This window comes from Ambystoma mexicanum, chromosome 4q (genome assembly GCF_040938575.1).
Source record: "Ambystoma mexicanum isolate Mex_15411 chromosome 4q, UKY_AmexF1_1, whole genome shotgun sequence".
NCBI classification, from domain to species: Eukaryota; Metazoa; Chordata; class Amphibia; order Caudata; family Ambystomatidae; genus Ambystoma; species Ambystoma mexicanum.
Genome location: NC_090928.1, coordinates 871,058,591 through 871,077,316, shown reverse-complemented (window position 1 = coordinate 871,077,316; position 18,726 = coordinate 871,058,591). Strand labels below are relative to the sequence as shown.

At 46.8% G+C, this 18,726-nt stretch overlaps 1 protein-coding gene and 1 non-coding gene across 3 annotated transcripts in view; one reads left to right on the top strand and one right to left on the bottom strand.

Moving 5' to 3' along the window:
* PRKCE (protein kinase C epsilon) overlaps window positions 1-18,726 on the top strand; it is a 1,836,175-nt gene that overhangs the window by 951,522 nt on the left and 865,927 nt on the right. For both annotated transcript variants that reach the window (XM_069608445.1, XM_069608444.1), the window contains one exon: window positions 4,151-4,280. In XM_069608445.1, the coding sequence (XP_069464546.1) occupies window positions 4,151-4,280 (130 nt within the window). The remainder of the gene's footprint in view (window positions 1-4,150; window positions 4,281-18,726) is intronic.
* LOC138468600 (U6 spliceosomal RNA) lies at window positions 1,278-1,384 on the bottom strand. Its single transcript, XR_011268353.1, has one exon. It is a non-coding gene; the product is annotated as a U6 spliceosomal RNA (small nuclear RNA).

Genomic DNA, 18,726 nt, shown 5'->3' with positions numbered 1-18,726 from the left:
GGGACGACTCGGAAGGAAGACCAAGTGACAGGAATCCCCAGCCTTGTTGGAAAAACCTTTAAAGCTAGGTGGAAAAACTGGTTCCAGAATCTGACTTTCATGATGAGACCGAAGGGCTTGTAGAGACAGGGAAAATCCAGATAGTGTCTTCCCATAGGGACTTCTGGGAAGAAGGAGAGAAAGAAGAGAAAGAAAGTTACCTACGGCAGAGGAAGCATCCAAATAACAGTGAAAAAGCCCTGGAATAGTAGTAGGGACACACATACAAAGAAAACCCCTGGGCAAAGAGGAAAGCCGATGACCTAGCCGAGAGCAGGACAGCAGAGGAGCGGACTCTAGAGGAAATCCTGCAGGGGCTAGGACCGCTGAGTGAACATTCAATTGCGATGCGCAAGGGCGCAGTCTGGGGCAGAAAAATCTGCTCTGGAACCCAGAAGCAACCCTCCATGTTTGTTGCTGCTCTAGATACAAATAGACCACACTGTTTGGTGCATGGTGGGCTACGCATAGCATCTCGGGTCTCGGGAGGAGAGCTCAGGGGCAACATGCTCGCCTTGGAAGCAAGACGACACAGAGCAACACAGGTCAGTGCTTAGAAACCTCTGGATATTAAGCGCGTTATAAATAACCTATCATATCATATCTTGCGTTGCGGTCTCCTGCAATCTCCATCCAGTGAGAGCTTCTCCACAGAGAGCAGGGATGCTGGCAGGCGGTGGTCATAACAGTCTTTGATAAACACGTGAGGAAAAGAACTGTCTGCCCTGGCGTTCAATCCTAGATGTTATCACTCTTAATAGAACATTCCAATTCTTCTTTGTCTCCTGGGATCATTTCTAATAAAACACGCAGCAAGCCAAAGAGGCTGAATGGATTGATGGATATCCATCAATATACCAATTATATAAGAATTATACTTTAAAACCTCTAACAAGAGATATCTTCAACAACCATGTGTTGTGGCAGTCTTCACCTGGAATTTTAAGCTTAGTGTATAAAGCAAGAATGAATCGAAGGAGACAAATAGGAATTGGAATTCCAGTCTGGATGGTACAACCACATGATAATGAGGGCAAGAAATTAGGATCCAGAGACAATTCTATTGCCTTGAGAAGGACCACATTGGTCGAAACACGTGTTGGCTACCGGAGACATAGGAGAACAAATATATTTGACAATATAAAACGTGTTCTTTACAACAAAGAAGACTGAGAATTAATGATTTTTAGGACACATGACACTTAGGAAACAACAGAGTTTTTTTGTTGTCTTTTTTTTAAAATATGGAACGCTTCACTAATTTGCGTGTCATCCTTGTGCAGAGGCCATGCTAATCTTCTCTGTATCGTTCCGATTTTAGTATATGCGCTGCCGAAGCAAGCACACAACACATAGAGTTTGGAATTTGAAAGTTGGTTTTATGACATAAACCACAGTTTCCTAGATACATGCAGCAGCTAGATACCTATCATATTAAACCTTGACTTTTATTCTGGAGCGGAGAATACTTCTAAATGTCCAAACCTTCTTCTAGCCTCTTAATAACTGTGTCTCCGCTTTCCAAACAACCTATTATTGTCTTTGCCCTCTTAGGCTCACCCTTCGGCTTTAAAAATGGGGCTCCAAGGTCCATTTTGAAATACTGAATGTGCGCCCACGGTCACTGTGGATGTCCTCTCATTTGCATGGCAGAGGACAAACACTTCCGCGGCCTTGTGGGTCCGCTAGTCCTCACTCCTCAAGTGTTGGTGATGCCACCTACATACAGCCATGCAGCCAGGGATTAACCAACATACCTGTAACAGTGCGGTGTGAGTGGCCTTGTGCGGGCACTAATACGGTATGTGAGCCAGAGCAGAGGGGCTCACACATTTGTCATCCACATACAGCCATGCAGCTGGGGATTAATCAACATCTCCATGACTGTATGGTGCGTGTGACCTTGTGCAGCCACTCATTTGGTTTGTGAGCCCCAGCAGAGGGGCTGACGCATTTGTCATCTACATATAGCCATGCAGCGAGGGATTAATCAACAGCTCCATGAAGGTGTCGTGCGATTGGCCTTGTACAGACACTCATTTGGTCTGCGAGCACCAGTGGAGGGGATCACACATTGGTTTTTAGTAAGGGAGTGCATCGCCGCATTGTGCGCACACGCCTGCACCAGGACCGAGCACTCTTGATGTAAATGCAGCCACCGGATGTGAGCCTTTCCATGCACTGGCAGTAGGAGTCTAGTAAAGTAGGTGGACTACTAGTACCATACAGAGTGGGACCCTTTCATGGTGGAAGGCTCCCCATCTTTAATTACTCATTGTTTACCTGTGGATTTAACCTTTAATAAGGGGCAAATCCCCCAGGAGGGGTTCCCAACAATGGACTCACAGAAGAACCAACTTCCAGGATTCCTGATTTGCTCAGAACCTTTCTCAGTTATATGCTTGTAAAGCAGCCCATTAGGCCAATCCTGAGAAGATATCCCAGGATTGGCCCTGGAGCCTTCATGCCCTGCTTGCCAAATTCTCTCTGCAGTCACTGATTGACAATAGGGCGCGGCAGCGAGCCTGGGAGAAGGGAGAGGAAATGATGCTCACCTGTAGGCACTCTTGTATTTGAGGAGCGGTATCTGGTCATTGCATCGACTGCCAAACCATCGAATGCCATACCATTGAAAAAAATGCCTCGAAAAAAGCATTGAATGCATTTTTTAAATTGTAAAGGGTTTAGTTTAATAAAAATGGGTTTTAAAGGTTAAAAAATGGGGAATGGAAACATTTTTTTTTAAAAATGCATTCAAAGCTTTTTTTCGATGCATTTTTTTCAATGGTATGGCATTCAACGATTTGGCAGTCGATGCAATGACTAGGAACCTTGAGGAGCATATGCTACCTTTCATTCCAGCAAGCAAGTAACTTTCTCAAACCCATCTACAACCCATAACATCACTCCCGAACGATTGGAGATGAGGTTTTGCAATGTAGCAATGCCTGCAAGGGATGTGCTGTAGGCTGCCTGGTCACACACATTTTTTTAAACCTATTTTTTGTTCCCCCGTATGTGGTAACACATTTATGAATGGTCATTGATTAAGAGTGTAGTGGTATTTTATTCTTATTAGTATAATTATTATGGTTTTTATTGAGCACATGGTGGAGTAAGCAGGGAAACCGGAAGTGGGGGCTAACAGAGCATGTGGGAGGCGGGCAATTTGGCAGCAAGGAATCTACAAGCAGGGGGGAGAAGACCACCCAGTACCAGGAAGGGTGGAGAGTTGACGGTGTTTGGACCTGTGAGTACATTTTGGTTTGCCGCTCGAATATTTTAGTGATTTCAAAATAAGGGACTGGTTTAAGTGGGAGGAAAGTGAAGTCTATGAACCTGAGAACATGTTTGGCGGTATTGTCTTGGAGATACCACTAAACGGTAATGTTGTCATCGCATGATTTCAAGTCATGCCACACCGTTCAGTTATTCCCCGTTTTGGAGCCTCATGGTACTCCATGGTTTCCTGTACTCCTGCATGTTGCAATTACCGCCTGAGGTAATTACCACATGTGCTAATGCTTGTATGCGAAGGTAATTAGCTCCTCAGAAAAGCAGGGATGTTTTGAAATTAAACTCGTAGTTTGGCAGAGTGGTAAATCCTGCGGCATTCCAGAATACTGGATGTTTTCCCACGGCCACCAAACGTATCGGGCCTTAGGTCCTTTGTACAGCAGTTGCTCATCAGGGACCCTGGACTGTGCCACCTTGCACAGCTTTTTAAATACTCTGTAGCTTTTGCTGCTTCTATTGGATGCTGTTTATTGCATCATTTTCATAACTTGAAATGTTTTTCTGCAATTACCTGATATGCGATAATGAATGGAGAATAAAATATGCTTTTCGATTTGTTCTATAGTCGAAATAATAGCATCAATTAAAGTGAAAACGACTCTTGAAAAGGTTATACAATGTTATGACTAGAGGAATGAATTACATTTAGTTCCTGCCGAAGTACGCTAAGGGCAACTGTGGCTATCTCCCTTTTATGTTCTTATGCGATTCCTCTTTTCCTTGTTGTATTCTTTGTGATGTAATGTGTAATTGATGCATATTAATACATCTTTTTTTAAAGATTGCTGAGAAAAACCTTTCCTTTCCTTAACAGGTCGGGTCCCAGCGCTTCAGCGTCAACATGCCTCACAAATTTGGCATTCATAATTACAAAGTGCCCACGTTCTGTGACCACTGTGGCTCGTTGCTCTGGGGTCTGATGCGGCAAGGTTTACAATGCAAAGGTATGGAACAGGATATATATATATATATCTATATATGGGATTTGTTATGATTGTTCGTACTGTACCTTATAACTGAACTACCTTCACTGCACCTTTACACATAATATTTGACCCAAAATGTGCATTAGCAGAATTCTGTTCAATCATACCAATGCATAACCTCCACAATGTGATGCATAACCTCCACAATGTGATGCATAACCTCCACAAGGGAAATGCATAACCTCCACAATGCAAATGCATAACCTCAGCAATGGAAATGCATAACCTTCACAATGCAAATGCATAACCTCCACAATGCAAATGCATAACCTCCACGATGGAAATGACAGTCCACTCTGACAAGCTCGTGGACAATGTGTTCATGTTTGCTGCAGTCAATATTCTGCGGTCTCACGGGGAGGAGGGGGGCACTATTAATGACCCGTGATAACGACATAGGTTCTCTAAGAAGATCACGACCACCTTAACAAAGCCCCGCAGCAGAGTCAAGCACACAGGGATAAGAAAGGATTGAAAGCCTTGCTTGGCCAGATATCTGGATTGTCCATATCAGAAATGTGTGCTTCATCCAGTCCTCGGCTTTCTCTATGCATTCTTTAACCTATAGTTACTTTATGTGTGCAGTGCATCACACATGCTGCAATACATTTCTTAAAAAACGTGCAAAAAATATTTCCATCTGACCTGAAATGTATTTATATCCCAAGAGAAAAAGAGAAATAACAACGTTAAATCAGTAGCACGAACAAAGAAAGGTAGAGGCCAAGAAGGGATCAAGGAAAAGGAGACTGTGGGATAAAGTTGAGAGCGAAGAACCTAAAATGGAAGTCAGGAGAGAAAGAAACACAGATGAAATGAAGGAAAAATGGAAAGCAGGACATGTGAAATAATGAAAAGAGTGATAGAACGAAAGACGGGAAGGGAAAGAAATAATGAAGAACAGATTGAATGAAAGACAGATTGGGTGAAGGCAAGAAAGACAGAAAGTAGGAAAGAGAAAAGGAGAAAGAAAGGGGGAGATATCAAGATGGAGAAAGAAAGAAAGCAAACGTGAAGGGGAGTAAGTAAGAAGGATCCAAGGAAGGAATTACATACATGGAAAGATAAAATGAGTAGTAAAGGGAGGAAAAGAGTATATGAAAAGAAAAAAGGGGAAGACCAATGATGGAAATAATGGAAAAAAGAAAACACCAAAATAATGAAAGAAGGAAGAGAAATAAAAGGATAGAAAAAAGAAAGGAAAAAAACAAATGAAGATGGAAACAAGGTCAACAGATCATTGTAAAATAGCATTAAACATGCACTACTTGTGAATTAGTCAATATCAGAATTGTATAACAGTATTTGGAGAGCAAATATTGTTCCTATAAGGAAATGCATCATTATAACAGGAGCCATTGCCTCTCATTGTATAAAGTGTCTAGCAGTGATCCGTGGATTGTATTATTGATACTTTGTAACACAAGCCATAGCACCAGGTGTGGCCACGGGAACCATTGGTACCCCCAGAAGCCAACTTAAGGGCGTACTTCTTGGGAGCACTCTCTTCATTGCGCCAAAGTCCAGCTTGACCTGCATCCATTCGGTGCATTCTAAAGCTTGAGTTATAGATGCAAACCGTAGAGGGGAAGTCCAAATGATGCTTGGCTTATATCGGGTAGGACAACTACAAGAATGAAGTCAGAGACCCTATCCCACAGTAACTCTGTGAGGTCATTGACCACTCAGAAGAGACGAGGTACCCACCCTGGGGAATGCTGTGAGCAGTAGAATAGGCTTCAGCTCTTGCCACCAACCCAGGACCCCACACATGTTTATCCAGACACTCCCTCCCAAAGGGAACCCCACCTGCCTTGTTTTGCTAGAGTGCAAGGGAATGACCCCACATTGAGGAATGTCTTTCATCAGGTAGTAGCCGAGTTGCCAGAAACCGAGTGGAATGACCTCAGTGTCCCAGTGCAATCTAGCTCCACCTTAGTGTGCTGGGCAGTTACACCTGAACTCACCCCTGACATCCTAGCGATAGAAAGGAAGCAAGACCTTCATATCCAAGGCAAGAAGTCTAGATAAAACCTTGACCAGATGTGAGTTCATCCGGGAAGAGGTACAGAAAATGTTAAAATGCATGCGATTGAGACATCACAGAGCGAGTGAGCATCACAGGGCATTGCTGTATTGATTGTTTTATAGAGGATGCTTCCTATATCTGCATTTGATGCCTTTCCAGTGCCCTGGATTTACAAACTAATAAAACATTCAGAAAAGCCAGATTGATCTCCACCATCAACCTTACTAGTGATCTTTGGCAGTTCTTGTTACACCCGGCCGATACCCGGTTCTTCGGTTGTCCATGATATCATGGATAAATGTTTACACATGCTCATCCCTGTTCTGGCTCTGGTTTTTGTCCATCATATTTGTGTCCATTATATGGCCAAGAACCACAGTCATTCCATCCATGGCCTCTGTCTATGTAACAGTGGTATACGTGTCAGGCAACTGTTGGTTGTTCATGATATCATTGAAAAAACAAGGGTGTCTCTGTATATACATGGTCATGATTTTGCTGTGTGGCCAAATTATTTTTGTCAATGGTCTGTCCATGAATTTGGGTAATCCCATCCATGCTCTCTGCCCATGTAACAGGTAAATGAAGACAGGCAACCAGAGCTGTCCACCGTACATGTGGTCATCCTTGGTATGTTCGCTGTAATCGGACCATGATTGGTCAGTGATCCATGGACATGCATCTTTGACTTTGCTCATTTCTTTATTTTGCTAATAATTATTAATTGATAATTATTAAGCCATTATTAAGCTTTATGGTTGTCAATATTTGTGAGGAACATATGTATTTCTGTTAACAGTAAAATACTAGTTATTATTTTTCAATAATCCCTCAGAGGAACCCCAAATGTGAAAACCCACTCTTCTAACATTCAAATGAATTTCAGACCAACCCCAGTGGTTCCCTTTCCTGCACCTTACAACAATGCAGGTAATCTAAATAATTTTTGTAGCACAATCGGTGTGTGAAATGTGAGTAGAGTGCATACATCTTATGCAATGGGCAGGGCAGAGACCTTTACTCCCAGGATAGAGAACTGCATGTTTGATTCCCCAGCGCTGATCTTATTTGCATACCCACAATGCTTTGCACAATTCCAGAAATGTATGTTTTCCTTCCAACATGAATAATACATGTCAAAAAGGGTTCACAGTGTACATTTATTTCCATGTAATCATGTTATCTTTTTACTATACAATTTATAAAGACATCCTGATATTGTTAGGGACCTTTGAAAATGTGCACAATCACTTTGCAGCCACTTGCTATTCAACAGGAAAGCCTGACCTATCATAAAAGGTTTATTTATCATGCTGCTGCATGGTGGCTACTTTCCCAGTGGTAGTCTGTCTGGATGTAATACACCTATATTATGGGCAGATAAATGTCATGGGGGATGGCTGTTTCTACCAGAAATACTTCATAGAACTGTGGTTCTGGGATAACTACTACTGACGATGGTTATCCATGGTTAGTCATGGTTTTAACTTTAAACCACAAATTGTCTGAATCTGCAGGTTAATTGAAGAAGGGGTAAACAAATACAACATTCAAATGTTCATATTGATGAGTATTCATGGTTATCCAAACTCTTCAAGATCAGAGACAACTATCTATGTCTATGGTACAATCATCCAATGTCTTTAGGGTTATAGATAACCATGTATGTTCATGTACTACAACAGACCAGGGTTGTCCACGTTCTGTCCCTGAGCCATTTACCCTCTGTGGTTGTCAGTGGTAAACCATGGTCAAAATCATGGACTAGCCATGGTTGACCAATGACTTTTTTGTTCATTGTTGTCCATGGAAAGACAGCATTATCAACACCTGCTGGATTATATCAGTTCACGGTGCTACCGTTCGGATTGTATGAGGCCCCGGCCACCCGTCAAAGGATGGTGGATATTATTTTAAAACCTTACCAGTAATTTTCAGGTGCCTACCTGGATGATATCAACAACAGTTCCGCCTGGGCCAAGCACATGCACCATCCTTATGTGATTATGGGGTCTGGGAGCGGTCCACCTTTTAGTAATTCGGGCAAAAGGTCATATTCACGTAATCCTGTAAAAGGCCTCTGCTTCTTTTTGGGTCAGGGCTTAATACAGCTCCAAGAAAAGAAATCAGAAATGCTCAAGAACACCTCAGGACCTAAAGACTGAGAAGGAGCTAAAAGAGAAGAGGCTGGGGGAGTCACTGGGGCAGAGCGGTTCATCAGACAGACCGGCAGTGCCATCGCTGGTTCATTCCAGCCTTTTCCTCTGTTGCAGTGGCCTTGACTGAGAAACTGAAGATCTATCACTGACCACATTTATTTGGGGTGAAGAAGATCAAAAAGTCAAAAAGTGTTTGACCAATCAAAGGATTGTACCAAAGGATTGTCTTGGCTATCCATCACTATTGAGAATGGGCCTCATTATGAGTGTGGCGGAAAGGCAACAACTGCACCGGTAGTGCTACCGGCGCTGTTGTTACCTCTCCACCACACTACGAGTTCTGCTCGCCGGTGCCGGACTGCACGGCTGGTCTGACCAGGCCGTGCAGTCCCCCAGCAAGCTTAGAGAAAACCGGTATGAGTTTTAAAACACAGGCCCAAGTGCTTTGAATGTGGTGGCAATGAAGTGAGAAATATGCTGAACATGCTTTTAATTCCCTTTAGGAGGTTCAGGGTGAGTGAGAGATACTTGGGATGTGTTCAGGCTCACTTTAGCAATGATTCAGAGTTGGTGATTAAGAGGCAAACGAATTTTTAGCAAGGAAAGAAATGACTGCTGATGGTTACACGTGGCTGGATTTTTAACCAAATCGCAAATCGCTGTAAAATTCACGAGTGCGTGAATCGTGATTACGGCAAAAGTATAATTTCGTTCCTATCCCAAACGGTTCCAGAGATACGGACGATTAAATAAAGGTAGTTTTTCGGATTTAAAGTAAACTCAAAATGACAGGTGACAGCTTGCAGCTTCAGAATTGACAGGTGACAGTTGTGCAGCTTTACAAATGACAGATGACATGATTTATAGGAGGTTGTTCTACTTAGGTTAAAATAGTTTGGATTAGATTATTTTAACTAAGAGATTGGTTCTGCACAGTTCTGCTAGGTACTCACAATATAAATTTGAAATAGGCCTCGCCACGGATCTGGTCAGGTTTTGGACTGGACTCCGGTTCTGGTCTCGGCACTTCACAGTGATCTGGGTCAGCTCTCTGGTTATGCTCACAGCGGTCTGGGTCACTCTGGATCTCTGATCTGGTCTGTCCGGATACAGCGGTCTCTGCACGGCTCCTGGATCTCTGCACTGGTCCTGGCAAAAGTTCTTGGCAAGGGATTCAAGCAGCTCACCCGGCTGTGAGTAGCTTGCAATGATTTGAGGCCTGCTGCAGAGAACTCAGCTTGTGGTTTTAGGCCTCTGATTTAGGTTCTAAAGTATAAGTTCTAGGTTCTGGAGTATGTAGCTGGAGTCAGTCTGGAACTGGTATCTTCTGGATGTTGTGTGGTCCGGCAAAACGCTCCGCAGCAACTGGATTTGAATGTCTCTACCTGTCCCAGCAGTCTCTTTTTATGTGCTTTGAAAATGGGTGTGTGCCTGGGCCTAGCTAAGCCTGCCCCTCTCTACTTGTCATTGCCCCAATTCTCCCCTCTCCCATGATTGGGGGAAGGAAATGTGGGTCAGAGTGATGCTGTAGGTTTTATGGCTCAGAGGATCCTCCCCTGGTCAGTTTGCCCACAAATCTATATTTGATTCAAATACATCCTTCCCAGATATACAATTTGTTGAAATTACATGTGCACCTTATATATTCCTTATGGTCCATGCTTGTCCGCCTCTGATCTTCCTGGGGGCTTGCATTCAAAAATAACAACATTTTGCGCTTTTTAACTGGTTTTGCAATATCGGACATTTACCCAAATTTACACACATGTGCGCAAGGAGTATGGACATTAATTGATGAAGTGTCAGATTTTTAACATGCAGACATTTGGAGTGAGACCCTATTTTCTGCTAGCAACCCCCCAGAATACACCACAGGGTCCTAACGCATCTCAAAATGTTCACAGAAAAATCACAAAAATAATGATATTACTTATATAATTCTGACAAGTCCGCACTTTGAGTTATCTATCTTTTTAAAATTATGCCCTGGTCAAAAAGGGGTGTGGCTTCCCACATCACAGGGTGAAATAACTGGTTTATCCACTTCCCCCAAGCTCAGCTGCTAGCAGAGGCACTGCCCCTCCCAGTTTCCCCTAAGAGGAAGCCACTTTACGGCCCCCCATTATAACATTTGCCTGAGTCCAGCACAGGCCTTTGTCCAACTCCCTGTAGTCCCAAGCTGCTCCACCCCTAATCTAATCAACAGGGCCATGTGACCTCAGGATGCAGCCAGGCCTGGCAGCCAGGCCTGGGAACACAGCTGTTGATCCAGTATCAACTCCTGTCGGGGGTAGTTGTCAGGCAGAATTCAGTTTAATTAAGCCAGGTTTCAGCTAAATGTCACTTTTTGTTCCCAGTTTTCTACATTCAAATCAAACTGACAACTTTTACCTATACATTAAATAATTACTCCCTTCAAGTCATTTCAGAATATGGTTTTACATTGTATCCACCTCTTAGCATGCCTTTCCTTGGTCTGGTTTTGTTTCATTTGTTCAGTTTTACACAAAAGTCTGGTGGTTTTAAAACACCGGCTTTCTGATAGTGGTGAGTACTGGTAATGCAGGGATTTTTGGGATTAAGAAAATGAATTCCCCACAAGAAGGTTGTATCTTTGGAGTGGTCTCGTGCCAACTGCGCAGTTCTCCTATTCTGGCGTGAATGTGGGCGGCGATAGCTCATCCCTGTTAAACGAGTCTTCACGAGATCGCTGGTTACCTTTTCTTCCTGGAGACCGTGGAGTTGAGGTTGCCAGTCTGTCGGAGTATCTATTGCCAATGAATGGGTAGCGCGAGAAATTAGCCCAATACCCTCCTGACGATATATGACAGGATGGCACTGAACGCCACGGGTGGCACTTCTCAGTATTTACGTGACGTCGGGACAGTGTTTCCACTGGCAGGGAAGGCTTGATGAAGACACCGATAATAGTGGAAGCTGAACTCCGGAACATCCAAGAAGGCAGCAAGGCACAGGTACCGGCAGGGCACAAGACCGGTAAAGGACGAAGGTCTGCAAGGACAAGCAGAACAGACAGGGGAATCCTACTATCCTAGCAGAAGGGAAGCAATCCAGGAACCCAGACAGGACCTCCCCTTACCCTTAACCAGGAGGCAGGCAAGGACCAAGAAGAACTGAGAAGCAAGGGGTAGGAGGACTAAGGAGCAGGGCGAGGACAAGGAGGAGAGGCTGGACAAGGCAGGATAAGGCAGAGCAAGGAACTGGGGAGGCTGAGGCATGGACGCCAGGGCTCCAGCAGCGCATACACAGTAACAACCGTGTTGAGACGCGTTGTCCCTGTGTATGCGGTGCTCTTTTAAAGCCCGGCATCAAAGCGAGGCTTGGAACGCATGTTCCGACACTGCGCATGCGCGGGACGTCGGATACTGACGATCCGCGCATGCGCAGATCCTCGCAAGATGATGGCATCCATGGAGCCTATCCGGACCGCGGGTCGGCGTGGGGAAAGACGCCACCGCGGGTACAGCCTCCATGAAGGAGGAGACCGCTGCGGCCGTGGACCCGGGACCCTAGGACAGGTAAGTGGCGCCCGCGAGCGAGCGCGGGGTGTGACACCATACCCCCTCCCGGACAACCCCGGAGCACCGGGTTTCCAAGGGTAGCGGAGATAGAAGTCCCGAAACAGGCGCGGTGCATGCACGAAGGAGCACGGTTCCCAAGTGCGGTCACAAGCAGGATAACCTTTCCAGCTGACCAGGAGCTGCAGAGCACCCCGCCAAATCCGTGAATCACATATCTCCTGCACCTCAAACTCAGGGACCCCCCGAACCAAAACCGGGGCAGGACGGGAACAGGTGCGACCCATAACATCGGGCACATAGGGCTTCAAAAGAGAGACATGAAAGACAGGATGGACCCTCCAAGAACGAGGCAGAGACAAACGAAAGGCAACAGAAGAAGCACGCCCAATGATGCGAAAGGGACCAAAAAAGCGGGGAGCCAGTTTCACTGGTAAATTGCGTACCGGTAGATTCTTGGAGGCAGCCATACCCTGTCCCCAACATGAAGGACAGGCTCAGAGCTCCGTCTCTTGTCAGCCTGTTCCTTCATACGTGCTTGTGCCACTGCCAAGGTACCGGCCGCCAGGCGATGTTGATTGCGGATCAGGGATACAGGGCATCTGCAGATGGTACGGCACTGGAAGATGTAGGACGAACTGGCAGCAGTCTGGGGTGAAGACCGGTAGAGCAGAAAAAGGGGCTGAGTCCGGTAGCAGAATGAACAGCATTGTTGTAAGCCGCTTCCGCGGTGTCCAACCATTCCGACCAGTTGTCTTGCGTGGCATTGGCATAACAACGTAGGTATTGCTCAAGGGTTTGATTGGTGCGCTCTGTCTGCCCATTGGTCTGTGGATGATAGCCGGAACTCGGGGCTCGCTGAATGTCCAAATGCCGACACAGTTGGTCCCAAAGAGATGAGATGTATTGAGATCCCCGGTCCGATAGAATCTTCTCCGGAAGACCATGAAGACGATACACCTCGTGTAGAAAACGTTGTGCCATCTGGGAGGCAGTGGGCAGTTTAGGAAAAGGCAAGAAATGAGCAGTCTTGGTGAAGCAGTCCACCACCACCATTATACACGTGAAACCACCAGACAGGGGCAGGTCAACAATGAAATCCGTGGCGATGGTATGCCAAGGGTACGGAGGCGTAGGCGTGGGTTTTAGGAGACCAATGGGCCTTTTGCGAGGAATCTTGGTCTGGGCACATACAGGGCAGGAATCCACGTAGTGCTTTACCAGCGTGGCCCATCCAGGCCACCAGTACTGCCGTGCAACCAGTTCTTGTGTCGTGCGGACTCCACGGTGACCACAAACGACGGAATCATGGCAATTCTGTAGGTGGGAATGTACAGACGATCCTTAAAGAACAACAAGCCTTCACGTTCTCTGATGTCAGAGCGTTGTAGTATCTGTGATCTTGAGGGATCCGTTCGTGTGGCTTCTATTAACTGTTGGAGCTGGGGAGTCACCATCGATAGAAAATGCTTTGACGCTATCAGAGGCTCCGGTTCCTTGGCACCTTCAACGTTGTTTTCCAGAGACCGAGACAGGGCATCAGCCTTCGTATTCTGGGAACAAGGAATGTACGTGACGGTGAAATCAAACTGCGAAAAGAAAAAGGCCCAACGAGCATTACGGGAGGTTCTGCATTGCAAAGAGCGCAGGAACTGTAGATTACGGTGATCTGTGCAAACCACCACCGGGTACCTCCCACCCAGCAAGTGATGTCGCCACTCCTCGAGAGCTGCTTTCACAGCCAGTAATTCCTTTTGATTCACCGCATAGTTTCTCTCGCTCGCTGACAATTTCCGTGAGTAGTAAGCCACCGGGTGCTCTGTTCCCGTGACTGAATCTTGCTGTAGTAAGACCGCACCAATTGCGTAGTCCGAAGCGTCTGTTTCAACCACAAACAGCTTTTCATCATCTGGATGTCTAAGAACAGGAGCCGACATGAAGGATTTTTTCAATTCCAGAAATGCCTCCTCGGCCTGCGTGTCCCAGAGAAACGGCACCTTGGTACTGGTCAGGCGGGTTAGGCTGTTGGCAACTTGAGAAAAGCGTGGAATGAAGCGTCGATAAAAGTTGGCGAAGCCCAAGAACCTTTGAAGTGACTTCACGCCATGTGGCGGTTTCCATTCTCGTATAGCTTGCAGTTTCGCAGGATCCATCTGCACTCCCGTGCTGCTGATCACATAGCCCAGAAATTCCATGCTTTCCATATGAAATTGACATTTTTCTACCTTGGCATACAGGCCGTTAGCTGTTAGTCTACGGAGAACTTCCTGAACATGCGCAACGTGTGCAGTACGAGTGTCAGAAAAAAACAGGATGTCATCAAGGTATACCCATACAGATATTCCAATAAGGTCCGAAAAGACATCGTCCATGAACCGCTGGAAGACGGCCGGGGCTTTGCAGAGTCCAAACGGCATCACCCTGTACTCGTAGTGACCAATAGGTGTTTTGAAGGCCGTCTTCCACTCATCTCCCTTCCTAATCCGCACCAGGTGATAGGCCCCTCTTAGATCCAGCTTGGTGAAGATTTGTGCGGATTTCAGGGATTCGATGATGTCCCGGATGAGTGGTAATGGGTACCTGTCTTTCCTTGTGATCTCATTTAGTTGACGATAGTCGATACAAGGGCGCAAAGTGCCCTCTTTCTTCTTGACAAAGAATAACGGGAATCCTGCGGGGGACTTGGACGGCACTATGTAGCCCTTGTTGAGGCAATCCTTAATGTACTCCTGTAGGACGCCTTTCTCGAGTTGAGTCAACGAATAGATCTTGCCGTGGGGAATGACCGCATCGGGCAGGATGTCAATGGAACAATCAAAGTGCCGGTGGGGCGGTAATGGTATGTCCTCAGGCTTGCAGAACGCCTTGTGGTATCCGGCATATTCCTGAGGTACCAACTGAGTGGCACATAAACGGGCAGATACGTCAGCAGGATTAAGGGACTCCAAAATTGCAGGAAAGGTTTCGTGAAGTCCACAGTCCCGAGGACAACGCGTCGAAGAGAACACCAGGGAACGAGCGGTCCAGTCGACCTGAGGATTGTGATATAACAGCCAAGGTAAGCCCAGCACCACCGGAAAAGAGGGAGACTTGATGACATCCAACGAAATCCGTTCGAGATGCCCTTCCACAGAGAGCCACAAGGGATCGGACTGTTGGCAGACTGGACCAGAAGACAAAGCAGAACCATCGATCACCTCGACCACTGTTGGTCGTTCTTTATAATGTAAATGGATCCCATTGGCAATCGCGAACGAGGCATCGATGTAGTTGCCGGATGCTCCACAATCCAGAAGGGCCCAGGTTTTCATACACTTCCCTAGCCAGGCAACACCGACTTTCAGGATCAACAAGGGCACCGGGTTCATAGGAGGAAGGTCAGATTCAGAGAGGCGGCCTGCTGCTGCCTTCGCCTCAAACAACGGGCCTGTTAGTTTTCCTGTTTCTTCAGAGGGCGTAGCGGACAGGTGCCTAGAAAATGGCCAGAACCACCGCAATACAAGCACAGGTTTTGCTGTCGTCTTCTTTTCTTTTCGGCCTCGGACAACGGGCCTCGGATGGCACCCAACTGCATGGGTTCTGGGCCCACATCGGTAGAGACAGCTAGTCCGGGGTTCTGTACCGGAAGGACCGGGTGATACCTGTCAGATCTGCGACGTTCACTCCGTCGTTCAGCTAACCTGTGGTCAATGCGTAAGACTTGATCCACCAATGCAGGCAACGTTTCTGGCTCCGGGATGTGCAGCAATTCGTCTTTGTACTCTTCTCGTAGTCCCCGACGAAACAAGGTTTTCTGAGTGATTTCGGGCCATTGTGAATCGGTTGCTAATTGTCGAAACCGACTGATGTAGTGGATTATGTCACCTGATCCTTGTTTGATCTCCATTAATTGATTCTGGGCCACGGCTGCCAAATTGGGTGGTTTAAAGACATCCAAAAAGGCTTTCTCGAAAGCAGCGAAATCACCCAACAGGGGACTGTTGGTAGAGACCAAAGGTGCGGCCCAAGCAAGTGCATTGCCGGTTAGGTTTCCAAGGATATACCCGATCTTAGCCTTGTCTTGACCAAAATGACTTGACCTGAACTGGAAATGGATCCGACAGTGTGTACAGAACTCTGCCACTCGACGCGGGTCACCATCATACTTCATCGGAGTAGTGTAAGCCATGGAGTTCTCAGGTGGTGTAGCTGGTTGTGAGGGGTTAGCCAAACTCCGGCCCATCGCTTGTCGAAGGGTGTCGTTCTCCTGGCGGAGGGTGGTCATTTCAAGACGCATGGCACGCATTTCTTCGCGTAGTTCCTGCATGTTGTCCATGTCGAGACTGAAGGAAAGGCGTCTCAATCTGTTAAACGAGTCTTCACGAGATCGCTGGTTACCTTTTCTTCCTGGAGACCGTGGAGTTGAGGTTGCCAGTCTGTCGGAGTATCTATTGCCGATGAATGGGTAGCGCGAGAAATTAGCCCAATACCCTCCTGACGATATGTGACAGGATGGCACTGAACCAACTCCCAACGCCACGGGTGGCACTTCTCAGTATTTACGTGACGTCGGGGCAGTGTTTCCACTGGCAGAGAAGGCTTGATGAAGACACCGATAATAGTGGAAGCTGAACTCTGGAACATCCAAGAAGGCAGCAAGGCACAGGTACCGGCAGGGCACAAGACAGGTAAAGGAGGAAGGTCTGCAAGGACAAGCAGAACAGACAGGGGAATCCTACTATCCTAGCAGAAGGGAAGCAATCCAGGAACCCAGACAGGACCTCCCCTTACCCTTAACCAGGAGGCAGGCAAGGACCAAGTAGAACTGGGAAGCAAGGGGTAGGAGGACTAAGGAGCAGGGAGAGGACAAGGAGGAGAGGCTGGACAAGGCAGGATAAGGCAGAGCAAGGAACTGGGGAGGCTGAGGCACGGACGCCAGGGCTCCAACAGCGCATACACAGTAACAACCGTGTTGAGACGCGTTGTCCCTGTGTATGCGGTGCTCTTTTAAAGCCCGGCATCAAAGCGAGGCTTGGAATGCATGTTCCGACACTGCGCATGCGCGGGACGTCGGATACTGACGATCCGCGCATGCGCAGATCCTCGCAAGATGGCGGCGTCCACGGAGCCTATCCGGACCGCGGGTCGGCGTGGGGAAAGACGCCACCGCGGGTACAGCCTCCATGAAGGAGGAGACCGCTGCGGCCGTGGACCCGGGACCCTAGGACAGGTAAGTGGCACCCGCGAGCGAGCGCGCGGTGTGACAATCCCCACATCCACCCAGTCTATTGATATAGTTTGTTCTGGGATAGAATAATGGGCGGCGACAGCTCATCCCCACATCTACCCAGTCTATTGATTCAACATGGGTCAAAACCCATGACACTCCTCTAGGGGACACGGACTCCTATTCCTATGAGGAACTCCCTAAGAAGAATACACTGTCTGCATATGTGGGAATAAAAAGGAGGCCCCACTGGATTAAATATATCAGAGGGCCAGAGGGCTTTGGTGAGCCCTAGAAAACGAATTGACTTTGAGATCCGAGGCTGGGGAGGCCAAATGGGTTACAGGAGCCAGAGAAACCTGAACGCTAAACACGGGCATATGCCCAACCCAGGCCAGACTGTATTAAATATAGCAGAGGGCCAGAGGGCTTTGGGGAGCCCTAGAGAACTAAGTGACTTTGAAATCTGATGGTTTTGGAAGCCGAACAGGTTACTAGAGCCTGAGAAACACAAACGCAGAACATGGGCAGACGCCCAACCGAGACCCTGGCTGCATTAACTATAGTAGAGAGTCAGAGGGCTTTGGAGAGCCTTGGAGAACTAAGTGACTTTGAAATCTGATGGCTGGGGAGCCAAAGGGTTTATGGGAGCATGAGAAACCTGAGCGCTGAACACGGGCAGACACACAACCGAGGCCCCCAGCTGCATTTTTGGCTTCTCTAGCCTTGGATGTCAAAGTCACTTAGCTCTCTAGGGCCAGATGACTTTGGGGAGCCCTAGAGAACTAAGTGACTTTGACTTCCGAGGCTGGAGAAGCCAAAAGGGTTACGGGCCAGAGAAACCAGAAAACGGGCAGACGCCCAACCGAGGCCCCGCTGCATTAAATATATTAGAGGGCCTGAGGGCTATGGGGAGCCCTAGAGAACTAAGTCACATTTACACACAAGGCTGGAGAAGCCAAAAGGGTTACAGGAGCCAGAGAAACCCGAATACTGGACACAGGCCTGTGCCCAAGAGAAACCCAACTGAAGTAAGGGCAAGAGGGCTTCAGAGAGCCCTAGAAATACAGACAATAGGGGAAACGGCTGGGACCAGATAGATCCTGGAGGGTTTCATTGCCCAAACCCTACACAAGAAAACGATCAAATAGAAGATAAAATGTGGTGGAATTGCATTAAGAAAATTACTTTTCCCTTTCAAGAACCGAAAGTAGTCTATATGTATGAAGACTTACTACTTGCCATGAAAAACTGGCAAAGAGGCTGGTCAACTGTATTGTGAACTTTGAACAATTGAAAAAACCCTTCTTTGGGGAGCAACCCAAGTAGTTAGGTGAGGCAAAGTGTGGAGAGGCTATTGCTCTGATCTATTTTTGTTATGTTTTTTAAGTGGTAGGACCAGATAGCAAGTAGTTGTTTTTCTGAGGACTAGATCAATTTGGTCATTTGATGAGCACCCTTAGTTTAGTTT